General features: G+C 44.2%; 1 protein-coding gene across 1 annotated transcript in view; it reads left to right on the top strand.

Annotated features, from left to right (window-relative positions):
* The window catches only part of zfhx4 (zinc finger homeobox 4), an 84,788-nt gene that overhangs the window by 44,053 nt on the left and 22,231 nt on the right, over positions 1-18,504 (top strand). Inside the window, exon 6 of the mRNA XM_080050291.1 lies at positions 759-996. Coding sequence (XP_079906417.1) covers positions 759-996 — 238 coding nt within the window. The remainder of the gene's footprint in view (positions 1-758; positions 997-18,504) is intronic.

Below are 18,504 nucleotides of genomic sequence, written 5' to 3'. Positions count from 1 at the left end.
AAAGACTGAAATAGTGTTCTGAACTCAACCCCGCCTCTGACTTTTTGTGTGCGTTTAATCTTTATGTCACCTAAAATATATCCAGTTAATTCCCAAATGTTTAGTATCGGAACATTAACAACTGCATCTTTTTCTTTTCTCTGTGTTGGTAGTTTTCTCCCTACTGGAAAACGATTAAATTAAATTGTGTTTGTCCGTGGGATTGTAATCATTGTGCCTCGTCGACGTCATAGCTCTTTTTTTTGTAGCACGCCACTTTTGTGCCAAATACTAACACAACTGTGACACTGTAATAAAATGTTTAAATGAACAGCGGTCTAATACCAAAGATTACTGGGCTAATCTGCAGTATGTGATTGAAACTAATGAAGCAAAAAACCCACAAAGAGCGAACAACATATACTGTAGAGAAAAGGAAAAAAAAACTAATGGGCTGAGGTGTTACCTGACTGACTTTTTCTTGCTGGCTTTGTTTGAGAGGGGGCATGGGGAGTGGGATGGCTGGGTTGTTGGAATTAAGGAACCTGGAAAAGTTGAAGGGTGAAAGCTTTTCATAGCCATTAAGACTAAGAACATAGTTTTTTTTTTTTGCGGACAAGCTTTCACTTGTTGCTTTGAAAACGCCAACCTGATATCTTTTGTAATATCCCGAGTGTACTATCATGAGAGTGTGTGCATTTTTACCATAGGATATAGGCCCCTCCAGACATGAACCCACCATCTCTAACATCTGCTACTCTCTTCTTGTGCCCTTACAGTACTTGATGAAGCAGGACAGCGCGTACAGTGTGGACCAGTGTGTGTACTACTGCACACTGTGTGACTACTCCACCAAGGCCCGCCTCAACCTGGTGCAACACGCGCGCTCTGCCCGCCACCAGCAGAACGAAGGCATGAGGAAGCTGCAGATGCACCAGCAAGGTCTGGGAGGAGGAGAAGATGAAGGACTGAGCTTCCAGGAGCTCTTCTATGTCAAGGAGGGTCCCCCCAGCCAAGGTATGTGTGCTATCTTTCTTTTTAGCTTAGCTGTGTGTGTGTGTGTGTGTGTGTGTGTGTGTGTGTGTGTGTGTGTGTGTGTGTGTGTGTGTGTGTGTGTGTGTGTGTGTGTGTGTGTGTGTGTGTGTGTGTGTGTGTGTGTGTGTGTCTGGCTTCATTTTGTTGTGACCTGGCCCTTCTTTTTTGTTGGGTCCTTTCTTTTTTAAGGCCATTTTGGGGTCAAATTGCAGGTGACATTTTCCTTTATTTGTCACATTAATAGTTTCTTTAATTTTTTTTAGTTATCATCTATTTGCTGGTTTTTGTTGTGGTGGTCAGTTTTCTTCCTTTTTCTTCCAGTCAGATCCATCTTTTTTTTCTTTCTCCTTACACCCTTCCTTTCAGTTTTTTTTTCTCTTTTTTTCATGCACTACTCCCTCTTTATTCTGTCAAACCTCCCTCCCTCCCTCGCTCCCTCAGCCTTCATATCCAGATCACGTCTCTTGATACAGAGCCGTCCATTCCTCCTAATCTCTCCAAAATGAGCATACTGTTCCTATTAGGCTGCCGCGCTTGTCTCTACAAAACATACACACACACACACACACACACACACACACACACACACACACACACACACACCCGTCCCGTGCACAGGGACATCCCAAGCAGGCAGACAGTCAGCTTATGAAATTTCACCTTGGGAGTATCTCATAGTGAAAAAAGGCATGTACACACACACATTCGTTAGTCATACACACAAACATTACTCTTTCTCTCACTCACACACAGACACACACACACAAATGCACACACATTTGCTACGGCTACACAGTCTCTCCCTGGAGTGAGCTTTCATTTCCTTTCTCATGACCAAAGCAATTTGGCTTTCATTTAAGACTCTCCGTCCTGCCAGCAGCTAATAAGTGTAACAGAACTGTAAAACATTCAGAGAGACAAAAAAAAAAAAAAAAAAAAAGATTAATCGTTTTTTTCTTTGAGTGGGGGTTGGATGGTTGGTGAGGGGTTGCAGGGTGTAAGGGGAGGGGGCTGTGCTGTAATTTAAACCAGAAGACCAAGAGTCAGGGTCCATTATTTAGTCATCCCTATGTTAATGCTGCCGGGAGAAAATGAGCGCTTAACTTGTTTTTGCTTTGCTTGACCTGAAGGGAGCGGGTGGGAAGGGGTAGGTGAGGGGGGGGGGGGGGGTGTTACACATTTTGAATAGCATTCCAGCATAGCATTAGTCCATACATTCATCTGTGTGTGTGTGGGTGTGTGGTTCGGTGCTTAATGTGTGTGTATTTCAACATGAATGTGTGCTCCCCAAAGTCTCCTGTTTATACTGTACATGTACTCCCAAAACAGATGGGGGTCCATCCAGCGCTTGGAAACATATGTGAATCCCCCCAACACAAACACACACACACACACACACACACACACACACACACACACACACACACACACAGAAGAGCTCCCAATCCTGAATTGGAGACGGTGTACGTTTGGTTTTAATTACACATGGATCAAAGTTTCGGTGCGATTTGGGGCGCAGCAAAAAAGCATGCTTAGATAAATCATTACCGTACATTTCACCCCACACCCCCCCCCCCCCCCTCCCCAACCCTCTCTGCTTCTCTCCTCTCTTTTTATATCTCCCTCTCTCCTTTTTTGTCCTGCTTATTCCATCTCTCCCACCCTGTCCCGCTCCTGTCCATTTTTTCATCCAGAACACGAGCACAGCCTCAAGCCCTTTTTCTTTTTTTCTTTTTTTTAACATCTCAAACCATTGAGCACAACCAGGTTTTAAACCTGTCAAAAGCAATAATCGCCCGCTGCACCTATTTCAAATGTTCCACTCTTAAAAACTCACCATATTTGTTGCTCGGGCACTTGGTTTTATACCTTGGCTTTGATGCCACATGGTGAATTTCCATGAGGAAGCTAGTGCAAAAGCTTAAGTCCAAAATGCTAGGACACTTTTTTTTGGATGCCCTCCTTTTGCCCACTCTATATAATATTTTTTTTGTGAACAACAGTATTCTTTCACAAAGTACATGGTTTAATGTTGGAAACAGGTATTTTCTTGTAGCCCATGCATTTGGCAGGTGTAGGAAGAGGGGTGAGTAAGAGTCTTTCAACCAAAGATCAAAGACTGAAAGTTAAAGTCGAAGTTATATACTTCCAGAGTTCTATAGTTTGGCAGTCGAATAGAACATGTATTTTTGACTTTTCTCTTTTTGTTTTAAACAGTACATGCAAACATAACATACTCCAGTGATGTTATACGGAAGAAAAAGGGCTATATCATAGCTGCCTTAGGCTCCTATAGTGATAGATGATGTGAATGTTTTAACTGGTGGAGAAAAAAAAATGCTCTATAGTAGGCAACATTTCCAGCCAGTGTTCAGTTTAAGGACCCCCTCTATATTTGTGTATACGTGCATGTGTATGCGTGCTGTTGGTTTTTCTGGGACGACAACTCCTGACTCGAGCACTTTCTGTTCATTAGAGACTGGTATGAAAAAGATTAATTTAAGTGCTGACCGGTATCTTTCTCTTAAAGCCTGGGACGTGGCACAGAGCCAGATAATTATAGGCCCATTTGGGAATAAGAGTTTCTAATGCTCTGGACTTTATGTACATGCGAATGGCTTTCATTAAACAATTTTGATGCTGATTTTATGGCCTAATTAAGGATAGAGTGCTGTGGAGACATGGCTGCAAAGGGTATAGGTGTTTTTTTGAAACAAAAGACGGGAGTGTGCGAGCAACACGTCTGCATTGTGGGTACATGTCAGTGTGTGTGTGTGTGTGTGTGTGTGCCTGTGCATGTTTATTTGAGAACCTTACACTCTTTGTTATTCTTTTTTTCTTTTTATGAGTCTGTTATTCCCCTGAACCTGTGCCCAGTCGTCTCATCCTTTACACTGGGTAAACACCATTGTGAAGAGAGAGGGGAAGACAGAGAGTGTGTGTGTGTGTGTGTGCGTGTGTGCGTGTGTGTGTGTGTGTGTGTGTGTGTGTGTGTGTGTGTGTGTGTGTGTGTGTGTGTGTGTGTGTGTGTGTGTGTGTGTGTGTGTGTGTGTGTGTGTGTGTGTGTGTGTGTGTGTGTGTGTGTGTGTGTGTGTGTGTGTGTGTGTGTGTGTGTGTGTGTGTGTGTGTGTGTGCACTTATCTACGTGTGTCTGTGTTCCCACTGACGAGCCATGCTCTTCCAGCAGTGTCCTTCAGAGACAAAAAGCCCTCTGTGCCCATCATCACATTGCTAAGATATAACGTCCCTCTCTGTGTACAATTACAAGTGTTAAAGAAAATTGAGTTTATAAAAAAATGCCAGTTTGCATCAGAAGGGCAAGTATAAATGAATTGGCCCTCGACATGGATGACTCTGAGGCCATTTGGCTTTGAGGGTCGTCCAGAAGTTGTTAGGAGAAATTAGATTCCTTTTTGTTTTTTTTTGCTTTGCCCTTCTCCACTCTATAATGAAGTTACTCTCGTGAATAGAACTGTTTTAGTCAAAATCCAAGCAGAAAAAGACAAATATGACAGATTGCGAGTCATGGGTATTCCATCATCGATTTTTATCATTTGGACAATTTGTTCAGCTGTATTTTTTTTGAGAGAGATTAACAGCATGTGTAGTCTGATTTCCCCCCTCCCCCCGCCCCCCTTGACCATTTGTTTAGCCATAAAGAACACTGCGAGGAGCTGTTTGTGTGTGTGTGTGTGTGTGTATGACTTTGTTTCTCTGTGTGTGTGTGTGTGTGTGTGTGTGTGTGTGTGTATGCTTGTCCATTAGCCCTGTGCTCCATCATGTGTAAAGCCCCTCATAAGCCAGACCAAGCAGAAACACTAGAGCCCTTTTCTGCATACTTTACTTTCTGTCATTTTTTTCCCCCTCTTCTGTTCCCTCTGTCCCTCACAAAAGAAAAAACAGAGAGAGAGAGATGGGATCTTATGGAGGTAATTATTTCTGAGAGCCAAGCCTGTCATCCATCCCTCCACCACCCCACCACCCACACATATCCATCCCTCTATACCCCCCCCCCCTACCCTACGCCACCACCCAACATGCATTAAAGAGGGAGGGAGAGGACCCTCTTTGTCTGAGTCCCCCTTTTAAACAAAAGACCTCTTCTGACTTAAGAGAGACCAAACAACACTTTTATCGTGTGGGTGGGTGTATGTATGGGCATATGTGAGTTTGAGTGTGTGCATGTATGTGTGTCTGTATATCCGGAGCCCTTTTGTTTTCTCTGAGTGATAAGGCTCTGGGACATTTTCGTTCCTCAGTCAAATTAGTGTAGCTGTGCTTACCATTTACATAGCAGCTGTAGGCTAAAATCTGAGCCTAATGGACACTTATTATCACCAGCCGCGCTTGTGTGTGGATGTAGATGTGTGTGTGTGTGTGTGTGTGTGTGTGTGTGTGTGTGTGTGTGTGTGTGTGTGTGTGTGTGTGTGTGTACGAGTATGTGAACGTGTACGTGTGTTTCCAGCAGGAAGTGATGGAACATGGTCATGAGAGCAAGTGTGCCATCTTGCTTGTTTCCGAAGGGCGCCCGACATTCCTTCTTTTCCAAATTTACCCAACCCCAAACCGTGTGCGTCTGAAGTGAGTCAAAGAACCAACAGCAACCAAAAACACAATCATTCAATTTCCAATGTGGGAAAGGGCTTTGCTGACTCCCTAAAGAGCATTTCGATGCGATGACACCAAGGCATCTTTTTGTTGTTGTTGAGGTATTAGATTTTCCCCTCCCTCCTCCCTCACTTTCACTCCTTCATCTTCTACTTTTCTTTTTTCCTCTGGGTGGTGATGGGGTTGGTTTCGCCATTCCAGCGGTTCCCTTTCTTTTTTTTTTCTTTTTTTCAAGAAGGTCTCTCCTCAGACAGAAGTCTATTTCCAGGATTTGTCTCAGTAATTTGTGGCCATTACATAAACATTCACGGATGGCCGGAGGAGTGAGAGAAAGGATGCAACACACACCCAGATCCAGCTAACCGCTAGAGTTAGCGCAGTGGTGGCCATTTTCTTTTCTTTTTTCAAGGCAGAATGCAGTAGGTGACAACAGCTGACAAACAAATTAGTCCTTTTTATTTAGGAACGGTTTTTGTGCTTTTGTTGCATAATGCCGTTCCTCTGATACAGTTAGACATTAGATATCTGTGTTAAGATGTGGTGGTTAATAGGTTAGGGCATCCAATTATATTGCGTATTGATTTTCTTACAAACAACTGATTACCTACAGTTAATAAATTATTCGTGACCTTTTCCCCCGTCTCATTTACTGTGAAACAGGAAGTTGCTTACATAAACGGTAGGAGTCCACAGATCGCAGACAGGCGGGATCCATTCTTCGCATAATAAAAACGTGGAATGTTATTTTATGTGCCCAACATGAGCAAAAGTCACTTCCCGGGGAGAGCTATTCTGATGAGCGTGATGGGATTTTACCCAAAAGGATTTATGTGAAGTATGTCGTTTTTCTTTTTATTGCTGTACAATTAGTTGGAGACAATACACTGCATTTTAAATCATTTGTCAAATCAAAATAAGACACGTTCATAAATGTGTATTATTATATTTTCGGCAAGTAGCAATTTACCCCAAATTTCCCAAAACCATATTCTCTATGGCTGAGGGAGAAAAAGATGTGGTCATTTTTTGAATAATTCCATCCAAGCAAATTATAATTACTTTGTGGTCTGTGTGTGCACATAGGAAGAAAAAAAAAAGACCAGCAGGCTGACTTGCGCCTCAGAAAGAAAAAAAGAAAAACTAGCCTCGTTCACCATAAACTATTTTTGAAATGGTGTGTCGGGGCGGTATGGGCTCGGGCCGATTGTTTTTCTTTGAGTTGAGCAGCTCTTTGGTGGAGGGGTATTACCCAGGACTAAATTGTTCCCTCATGTTTTCCGCCAAGGTTCTGTGCCCACCACACTGACAGTTATAATTTGCAGAAATTGCGCTGATTATCTGAATTAGCATACCTGACCAATGCCACATTAGTCTTATTTACAATACAAAGCCGTGGGGCTATGAGGACGCATACTAAATATGACTTAACCCTTTGAAGAGGGGACTGGCGTCACGGGGCCAGGGCGTCTCTCTTTTCACGTCGGTGATATCACAAAGAGCTTTAGGGCTCCGCTCCATATGGAACTGAAAAAGTCCTCTGGAAGCTCCCAGAATAGGAAGCGGTGAATGTAAAGTCCGAGGGGAACCGTATTTAAATTTTCGGGGGGGTTATTTCATGTTTTCCCTTTACTCCCAGTCTCTTTCTGAACTTTTTATTTTTTTATTTTTTCACCTCTCAGCTCTGGTCCCCACTTTGTTTCTTTCCTCTTTTTTTCACTCACTCCCTCCCATCCCCCCCCTTTTTCACCCCTGCTCTTCTTTATTTTTCTTCTCCCTCACCTCTATTCTTTTCTCTCTCTCTCTCTCTCTCTCTCTTTCTTTCTCTCTCTCTCTCTCTCTCTCTCCCCAATCCCCTCATACACCCTCTGTCCATTGACTCTTAACCACAGATGGACAAAACAATGGGCCGTGTCACACAGCATTAAGACAAACAATCCACTGATGGGAGGAGGTTAGTGTGGAGCCGGAGCCGCGGTAACCAGGCAATGCGCTGGCTGGGTCCAAGCAGCCGCTAATCTCGGACTGCGATGATTCAATTCACAGATGGACATTTTAAGGCCGGGCCTATATGCACACACACACACACACACACACACACACAAACTCACACAAAGAAGAGCAGGCAGAAAAAACTTTACTTTAGGGAGGTAGTATTGTCAGGTAGAATTTCTCCCATTCTTTGTAGTAAGCGACAGATTCTTTTTTCCCCCACTATTTCTTCCTCACTCTCCCTCTCAGTTGCCTTTACCTCATCCATCAGTAGGAGGTATGGAATTGATAGCCGCTATTGATTACCTATAGCCAAGGCTAATCGTCGCTAACCGGAGGAAGCTTTGCAGCTATAGCAGCTGTCAGTGGCTCGTCGTGTGTGTGTGTGTGTGTGTGTGTGTGTGTGTGTGTGTGTGTGTGTGTGACCCTCCGGCGGTTCAGTAGCTATAGCTGTGTCTGTCCTGTGTTTACTTTCAGCAGACTAATGACCTAAAAGCAAGACAGCGGCGCGGTTAAAATAATATATATATAAAGATTCTGGACATGGCTTCTCCTTTCAGTACAAGGGAGGGGGGGAGGGGGATGGTATGTTTTTTTTTCTGCCCCGAGCAACACTGACAGACATGCCAAGTTTTCACCTCCCCACCTATGTGAACACGACCCATCTCTGCCACTCTCTCTCCTCTCTCCTTTTTCTTCATCTCCCTAATAGGAAACTTGAGCACACTGTGTGAGATTAAAGCTCGAGAATCAATGCCTTGTGAGCAATAATTTCCAGACAAATCTCTTTCATCTTTCTTCTCCCCTGTTTTTTTTCTCTCCTCGTTCTCTTTCTCTCACCCACCTCCTAATGTTAACGGAAGGAGGGAGGGAGGGGGGGGGGGTCCCGTGTCATGACACCCCTCTCTCTTTTATCATGTTCTAATAACGAAAAAAATAGAGAGAGAGAGAAGTAGAGAGGAAGACAAATGTGACAGAGAGAGAGGAATAAGGACGCTGGAGGAGGAAGAAAAAAGAGAGAAAAAGAATTGGATAGACTGATAAAAATCCACCGAATGAGCCCGGGTCTTGATTTGTTCTTTGATGTGGATGTCTTTGAGCAAATTAGACAAATATGCCCCCTGCTTTAGTCATCTCAAGGCTCTTCATGAGATGCCATCTCCCTTTGCTATTTTCTTTTTTTTGTAGATTGAAAATAAAGGAAAGGAAAGAAAGAAACGAGTGACAAGTTCATTTAAGGGCTAAAAATATACATTTTTACAAACTTTGGGTGACTGAATAGAGACAGAAAGAGGATGAACTGAAGCTGTTGCAGTGTAAAAAAGTTAATCAAGTATTTTTTTTGAAAAAGCCTTAAAAATGTGGTTACAAGACATAGAAAACTAGAGGATAATGCAGGGAAAAGACAATGGTGTTTCTGCTTGGTTGGGTGCACAAGGTGCTTTACCAATGATGGCACATTGGGGGCTAATGGCCAAGTATACTCGCTCACGCACGCAAACACACACACACACACACACACACACACACACACACACACACACACACACCTTGGGCCGGGGCCTTTGTTTCGAAAGCAGGTTAATAGGGAGTGAGGAAGAGGAGAGTTGCAATTTTCTGCTCTTTAGGCGCCGGAGAATTCTCTCCAGTGTAAGAGAGACCAGACTCTCAGCGTAATAGGCATTTTACACCCTCATCACCCCCTTGCACACACACATAAACACGTACACACACACACACACACACTCGCCAGAAACGTGTGGGAGTGTAATAGGCATTCCATGGTGTGTATTGCCGGTCCCCAGAGTGCCAGTAAGTGTTAGACATGCATAGAGCCGGCAATGAGACAATCAGCATGCTGAAATTGAAACCTTGTCTGGAGTCACGCAGGAGAGGAGAGGAGAGGAGAGAAGAGGTGATAAAGAAAGATGGCAGGAGAGAAGAGAGGATGAGGAAGCCGAGTTAGAAGAGAGGAGAGACGGAGGGAGAGGAAATAGGAACTGATGTTTGTTTAATTGCCTCATAAGTGATGACACAGATAATTATGTCGAAAAAATAAATGCTCCTCTTATAGACAAGAGCCAAATGAGCAGCTGTACTGTGTGTGTGTGTGTGTGTGTGTGTGTGTGTGTGTGTGTGTGTGTGTGTGTGTGTGTGTGTGTGTGTGTGTGTGTGTGTGTGTGTGTGTGTGTGTGTGTGTGTGTGTGTGTGTGTGTGTGTGTGTGTGTCACCCCTGTCACTCCCTATAGCCCCGTCAACTGTGGTCCCCCTCCAGCCACATCAAGTATAGGACACCATTAAAGCATTACGGTTTGCGTCATATCAAATCATTCAGCTTAATTAACAGAAGAAAAAAAACGCATACACACACGCACTCGGAAAAAAACAACACACGCGCACACTCATCGTTCGGGATCATTTTAATTACTCTGTAACATCCTGATTATAAATATCTCCGCTTGGCATACCTGGGGGGGACATGAAGAAGACGAGTTTCACCTATATATCCCCCTGTGCTGTGTGTGTTTGCTGTGTGTGTGTGTGTGTGTGTCCATGTGTGTGTAAGAGATGCTAGCCCCTTGACTTCGTATCTTAATTGTCTTTTTTAATGACAATATTCCACTCCGTGCCGGCTGTATGTAATGAGTCAGGGTGTGTCAAAGTGCAGGCCTGAGCTGTCTGCTTGAGTTAAGCTCTTCCCGTCCGCCCGTACAAGCCTCCAGCGTAGACACACACACACACACACACACACACACACACACACACACACACACACACACACACACACACACACACACACTCACATGCACACACATGTGGGGCGCGCACACACTCAAAGAGACAGTATCAATGTGGGAGTTCCTGTATCTGACACAAGATTAAGAGGGCCAAGTGGAGGAACGTCGAAGAACTGCCCTGTTGCATTTGCAAGAAGGAAAAAGGACCATCCTGTCACACACACACACACATACAAGTGCACACACACATACACGTACACACACACACACACACACACACACACACACACACACACACACACACACACACACGCAAGCATCCTGTGCTGTAAGTGAGCAGTAGCCTCCCTTGCATTATTCACAGTGGCCGAGTGATCGAAGCCTGGTTCAATAGCACTAAAGCGGCGCACGCTGGAGAGATTTGTCTTACAAAACCTTGACACACACACACACACTGGCGCACATATGCTCTCACACACATTGATTTTTGGTGGTGGGAATCTCCCAGGCTTTGGACGAAAGGCAGGGACGTGAGAGGGGCTTCCCCCTAGTCAGAGCAAACCCCTGACAAACGCACAGGGACAAATTCCGACGCCGCGCACACACACGTGCACACATACACACACACACACACACAGACAGCGCGTAGGCAAACACTGCGAGCACATCTTTAATTCTCGTAAAAATGAGATTTGATGATGATGAGGTCCTGCGATAGCGCGGATAAGAAAATGAAAGAAAAAAAGTGGAGATGGGAGATGAAGGGTCCGCCTCTTAGATCCGATGGGGTTTCATTTACACTAAGCGGAGCTGATGGTAAAATAAAAAAGCAAGGAAAAAAGTCTAACAGATCATATTTCTTTCTCTTTTTTTTTTGCTGACTCCCCTTTTTTGCATTTCACCATCAGGGTGCTTTTTGCAAGCGATGCAGAAAAAAAATCACGCATTGCCTGATATGTCATATCTTTCCACTGCAGTGTGTGTGTGTGTTTTTTTTTTTTTTTTTTCACACAGGCGTGTTCAATTTGAAGCCTTCACTTGATCTGAATGGCGATTTTTCTTACACATCAGTCACTCCGCTCCATTTTCTCCTATTTTCTTTCGGAGCGGCACAGGCAGCAATAGCACACATACCACCCCCTCTGGCGTTTCTGACGTATTAACATGTATTGACAAGCCGGTGCTGGCGTGCCTATAAACACTGACGCTCAAAGCGCACACATGCACACACCTCTGTCCCCCCAAGACATGTGATCAACCAGACCCAATCCCTTGTAATCATCTGGAACCCCCACGCACACACACACACACACACACACACACACACACACACACACACACACACACGTATAGTTCCCCTTCAATCCCGGGTAATGGTTTGGGGCAGGGGGCTGAAGCGGTGGGCTTCTTTCCCTTAGCCCCAGTGTCTTAAGCTGCCATTGATTAAATGTTAACTGATATACTCGGCCCTGGCAATCTTGTTAGAGCCGGAGCAGGCAGGCAGCTAGACAGACAGTTTAGGACCCGCGCCCTCCTGATCAATAGCACAGATAAAGATTTCATCCATCAATGAGCTCCCAAAACAAAAGGTATCTGATACCTGATTAGGCCCGTGGGGACAAATACACACACAAACACACGCACAGATTTGAACATGAACCCATGCTCACACATTGCCACATGGGTTCAAGCACAATAAAGAGACAAACACACAACCACACACACACACACACACACACACACACACACCAGGATCACAAATAAATGCAGTGGTATATAAGTCTGTGTGTAAGCTGAAATAAGCATACGATTCTCTCTCACACACACACACACACACACACACACACAACATTCCTTTCACTCACTTATTTTGTCCAGAATAATACCTCCACCAACCCCATCTGAAGTCAATCAGTTCCACACCTAATGGTGTAATTACAACACGTACACATAAGCACACACAAACACACACACACACACACACACACACACACACACACACACACACACACATACACATGCACAGTCAACTTTGCAGATAAGGCAGCCCTGACTTTTCCCGGATGAAGGTTAATTATGCTGTGTTAGTTCACTTAGGTGTGTGTATTTGTTTGTGCATGCAGCTGTATGTGCATCTTTTCGCAGTGTGTGTGTGTGTGTGTGTGTGTGTGTGTGTGTGTGTGTGTGTGTGTGTGTGTGTGTGTGTGTGTGTGTGTGTGTGTGTGTGTGTGTGTGTGTGTGTGTGTGTGTGTGTGTGTGTGTGAGTGCGTGTTTCCTTGCATTTAGATCCTCAAAGCATGCCAAAGGCACCGCAAAACGACTGAATCAATGTCTGGGCGACCACCACTGTTAAAGTGTATCAATAATGTTCCCCTGTCTTCTCCCAGCTAACGTCACCGGGCAGTTTGAAAGTCCGAGCCTCGCCGCAATTAAGACTTAATTATAAATCAATATAAGGAGTCATTTGAATATTGATTTTTCCTTTTTCTTCAAATTGTTAACATATTCCCCCACCCTGTCTTCGCTTTCTTCTTCTTTTCTTTTTTTTTTGTTACAACTTTAAGGAGAATCAATACTTCCGTTTACAATCATCAGAGAAGAGCATTTGGCATAATTGGAGCCAAAAACACAATGGGATATCTCTGCAGGGTGCGCTACCCGGTGGTGGTCAGGCTGTAAAAAAATAATAATAATAAAAATGTCGCAGCCTCTCAAATTCTGATGGCTTTTCAAATACAGTTAATGACGCTGTGTGGCCCTCCAAAGAATGGTCTCATGTTTGAGGGATTTTTGGGTGACATTTGTTGTCGCAATGCCAAAATGCATTTCCATAATTTTCACGGCTGACATTTTCTCTGATCTGACACTAAATCAGAGCGCACTCCAAAAAAAAAAAAAAAAAAAGTATAATAATAATAATAATATCAATGCAACCCGGTAACCTGCATTTCATTTGATTCAATGATATCCTTTTGCTGTTTTATTTTCCTGCTCAACCATTTTGAAGGGCTGTGAGATTTTCAAGTGGCGTGTCAGGGGGCCGGGAGTCTAATGCATGGAAACATGGAGCTTTCTGTTGTCTGACGGCTAGCACAGATAAGGGAGAGATATGGCTCTAGCACTGGCTCAAATCTAAAACAGATCCCGCTGGGGAGTGGTGTGGAGGTGGGGGTGGGGAGGGAGTTGAAGAAAGTGAAGGAAGGGAGAAGGAGAAAGGAGAGGGGAGGGGTGGAGGTAGCAAGAAAAAGGGAATATTGTCAATCCCTCTAAGTGTCTGGCGGTGTCTGTCTTTCTTTCCCTCTTTCTCTCACTCTTTCTCTCCCCCGCTCTCTCCCTCAGTAATCTGATTTATTCGAAGCATATGTGTGCTGCTCTGTCTTTGTCTGCTTCTATTAGGGCCAGTGGGGGCCCATATGACATTGTTTAGCCAGTAATGAAATGGACATTTTTTGCATGTTTTTGTGAAAGTCAGAGGAAAGCCAACACTCCTTTTATTTGTAAGCGTCTGCGAAATACCATCTCCGGGGCAGTTGCCTCAGGTCTGTGTATTCATGTTGTGTGTGTGTGTGTGTGTGTGTGTGTGTGTGTGTGTGTGTGTTGCATGTGAACATATGTGCCCATGTATTACAGCTTCCATGTGCTCATTTTGGAGATGATTCGGAGCAACCTAATGAATATTTGGGCTCGAAGATATTTTTTTCTTTTTCTTCCGTGACTCTATTCTTCTTACGTTGAACAGTCCCGCTGTCCTCCCTAACCCCAACACATAACAAGCCCCTGATGATGCACGCATTGTTTTGTTTTGCACACCCCTCCGTGCGGCATAAGAGGCGTCCCATGGACTTATTGTCAGTATATGAAATTGTTATGTGCTAATGGCAGCTGTGTGGTATTTTAGACATAGCTGTAGCCCCCATCAATAAGGAATGTAGTCGTATTGAAAAGGCATGGAAAATGAATAGATTGAATGAAAACCTGAAGGAACCTGTAATTCACACAAACAGGATGTTATCCTGCCTTAGAATGTTATGTTGGATGCAGCTTCATATTATATGATGAAATATCATTAATGCAAAGTTCTTTTAGAATGACGATCATTCACATTCATGTCGAGGCTAAATCTGTATTTCCTTTTTAAGAAATAAAAATACATATATATCTACTTAACTCTTTCTTTTGATTTCCGTCCAGGATTACAGTCTTGTTTTTGGTGGCTCTGAAAAGGCAGATGGTTTTTATGCAGCTAAAAACGGGGCAGTAGCCCAATAGGATAAAGATCTGTTTAAGCATTATCCATTTGGCCACTGCCCGTCACAGGCCTATTTTAAGCATAGACACAAACACACACACACACACACACACACACAGCCATTCTCTTAAAACCATGGCAGCCATTTTATTAGATTCCCTGCTTCGTATTAGTTTCCCGGAAAATAAATAAACCTTGAATACATGACAAGGACCGGTCTGGTAAATTGCAAACTATATCTATCCTTGCTGCTATCTTTGTGTGTACCAGTGTGGTGATGGATGGACAGATAGAGGGATACATGGAGACACTGAGGAACAGATAGGTGTATGGATGGATAGCTGTGTAAAAAAAAAGATGTAAAAATAGATGGATGGATGGATAGGTAGCTGGATAGATAAATGGATGGATGGATAGATAGATAGATAGATAGATAGATAGATAGATAGATAGATAGACAGATGAATGTGACAGAGAGATCTTGTTGGGCTGATAGAGTTGAGCAGGTATGCCGAGAAACAGCTGCTTTCTTCATTAGGTTCATATATCGATCTCGGACCCTCGCTGTGCGTGTGTGTGTGTGTGTGTGTGTGTGTGTGTTATTTGAGAGAGAGAGAGAGAGGGGAAAGACAGCAGCCTCTGTAGATAAGTGCTGGTAATAGAACAGAATGAATTCTTATCACAGAGATGGGAAGGCCATTAACCCTCTGCTCCTAGTTCTCTCTCTCTCTGTCTCTGTCTGGTCCGACTCTCTCTTTTTCTGTTTTCTCCCTCCTTCCGTCCTCCGGTCTGGACCTGACAGGGTCACGTTGGCGAGCGTGTGTGATATTTCCACTATGTGTGCGACCCTATGAGTGTGTGTATGTGTACGTGTGCGTGTGTGTGTGTGTGCGTGTATGTGCGCGTGTGTGTGTTTTGCGGCTGCCGCTGTGCTGACTGCCCCGTCGGCCAGATGTTTATAATCAGGGGCTAGATAAATATTGGACGGAGGAATCATAAAAGAGCAGGAATAACAGAGAATGGAGTAAAGGGATGGCGGGTGGGGGGGTGGAGATGAAACAGAGGAGAGGAATCTTCTTTTCAAATTATTCCTAAATCCCTCAGTAAGCTTGCCGTGCCGCCTCCTCAATTCACCTACTCAGCCTTAGGTGATTCGAGTAGCCGAAATGCAATATGGCTGTTGTGTAATATGCAGGTGTGTGTGTGTGTGTGTGTGTGTGTGTGTGTGTGTGTGTGTGTGTGTGTGTGTATGTACACGTGTGGAGGTGTACTGTAGGTGTGCCAGCATATTGTATAAGGGCCAGGTGTTGCGGCAGTTTTTTTTCCCCCCCGTCCTCCCGCTCAACCTTTTGAAGCCATGTTTTTGTCCTGTGAAAACCTTTTTTGCATTTGCTCTTAAAGAATCATTAGTATCATCCCCCCCCCCCCACCCCCCAGTGCTCACAGAGCTAAGAATGAAACCCCTCTTAACACAAAACAACACTTTCTGTCTGCGCAGCAAGCAAGACATGCAAGCCTTTAATCTTGGCTATGTTTATTCATATGATTTTTTTTTTTTTTCTACTTTTTTTCAAAGAAGTAATAACTGTTTTGTCAGTCGCCTGCAAGACAGCGGCGCGGGCAATTTGAGCGAAAGAAGAATACAATGAAGTGTCTCAGGAAGTTGTAATTGACAACAACAAAGCAAATTTGGAGTTGCTGATACAAGCCTTTTTTACACAAAAGTCGGCGTTTTTTTCAGCTTATTCTGTCAGTTCAACTTATTGACATTCACACCAGGAGCATATTAAATGTGACAATCCTATTGTCTAGGCTTTCAGAGTCGACCTGAAACAATAGATTGTTCTTCTTTGCTGCTGTAATAAGTTCTCGTGTGTTTTAAGCAATAAGTGGGTGGGGTGTGGGTGGATTGGAGCGTGTGGATGGAAACACGTGTGTTTGCTTGTGCTGGTGTGTGTCTGTTTACATGTTAGCATGTGGGCTGTGGGACCTCTGTGCATGAAATACATTGAACGCTGCGTGGGAGTAAATGTGTGTTATGTGCACAGGGTTTTTTTGTGTGTGTGTGTAGGTGTGTGTGAGCGAGTGCAGGTGTGTGTGTGTGTGTGTCAGTTATTCCCAGGCCCTGTGCAGGAGCTGTAGCCCCTCTCCGCTGGGTTGATGTTTAGTATTTTAGACATGCTACATTAACAACATCTGGTTAAGATCTAAATGCTTGTTAAACGCGCTGAAATTCGGGGGGAAAAAGGTACAGGGAGAACCAGGGGAGAGAGGGGGGGGATAAAGAGGGAGAGTAGGGTAAATAAAGATTTGAGGGTGAGAGAACGGGAGGGAGGGAGATCAGTAAGTCTGTAAGGTTATTACCCTGGCAGTATTACCACTGGCCCTTGACTGTGTGTGTGTGTGTGTGTGTGTGTGTGTGTGTGGGGGGGGGTGTGTGTGTGTGTGTGTGTGTGTGTGTACGTGCGTGCTGCTGTGTGTGATGGTGTAATGTTTCAAAGCTTTCCCCTTTTAAAACCTAGAGGCCAAACTGGAGCCACGCGCGCGGCGCAGGAATGTGACATCACAGGGCCCCTATTGCTCGCATACATACACACACACACACGCACACACACACACACACACACACACACACACACACACACGCACACGTGGTGTCACAGGGGACATGACCAGAGTTGTACGAAGAAATCAGCGTCAAAATCACGGCTAAGTGGGGGAGACATGGCAGTCATGGGTGTTACGCAAAACATTAGTTAGTAACACATTGCTACCATAGACACAGATCTTGTTTATTCTTTTGTAAATCTTTTTTTTTAATATATAACACAACAGCACTGATAATACCGTAACATATTACGCTATACTGAATTGGTGTCTCGGCCGAGTTGTTATTGCCTTTCTCATATAATCCTTGTGATATTTTCTTTGGCAGCAATTACAGTTTCACTTGATGCTCCGCTTTCACAGTGTCTATGATTTAAGATAAACAATAATGTTAAGAAAAAAGAGAAGAACAAAAAATGTTTTTCTTCCTCCTTTACCCCCTTTAATGAGCTCCATCCTAGCCCTAAGGAAGCAAATTAGAGGCAGCTCGGCCCGGCTAATGAATTCAGCCATTTTGGAGCCGCCGTGTCCAGTGTCTTGCCGTTGCATTGCTCTATGGCTGTGTGCTGTACGACTGAGTCCTCCACCGGGCACATAATGACCCGGCATGGCCGTTATGGGCCCTTAGGGGGAGACGGGAAGGGGAGCGAGTGGTCTCAGAGCAGGTCATTATACAGCTAGAGGGCACACACACACACACACACACACACACACACACTGCGCTGACACTTTTAATACATCCTCCATTGCCTCCATCTCCCATATGTCTGTTCTTCCATTTTTTTTATAAACATCTCTTTCTGTTTATCCTTTTCCCTATCCTCCTGCAGCTGCACCTCCAAAACATTTTCCATTTTATTTTTGACTGAAGTAACATGACCACATGCAATAAAAAAATAATAATAATATAATTCGTACTCGAATAATACGGGACATGCAATTTTCCTCTTAAATCATGTAAACCCAATATGTTGTGTTTGGGGATTTCAGGAGCTATTTATTAAACAGACAAGGGAGTTATTCATGCAGGGACCTAATTGGTTACACTGGCTTCCAATTAATAGCTGAATCCAAAACCAGACTGATTTTTGCTGATCAAGAGTCACTTAATTATTCTTCCCCTCTAACGGTTAAATATAGGCTGGTGTTGGTTGCAGGGTAATCGGACCCAGGGTCTGTGGTTAGCTTGAGCTCACCGGCCGGCTTTAATGTTCCGACCGACCCACATCAAAGGGAGTCCCACCAGGCTGCCAAAATCACACACCCTCCATAGCCTGACCCACTCCCTGTGTGTGTGTG

The sequence above is a fragment of the Ammodytes marinus genome, assembly GCF_949987685.1.
Source record: "Ammodytes marinus genome assembly, chromosome: 21".
Taxonomy (NCBI): Eukaryota; Metazoa; Chordata; class Actinopteri; order Uranoscopiformes; family Ammodytidae; genus Ammodytes; species Ammodytes marinus.
This window is presented reverse-complemented; position numbering and strand designations above follow the sequence as displayed.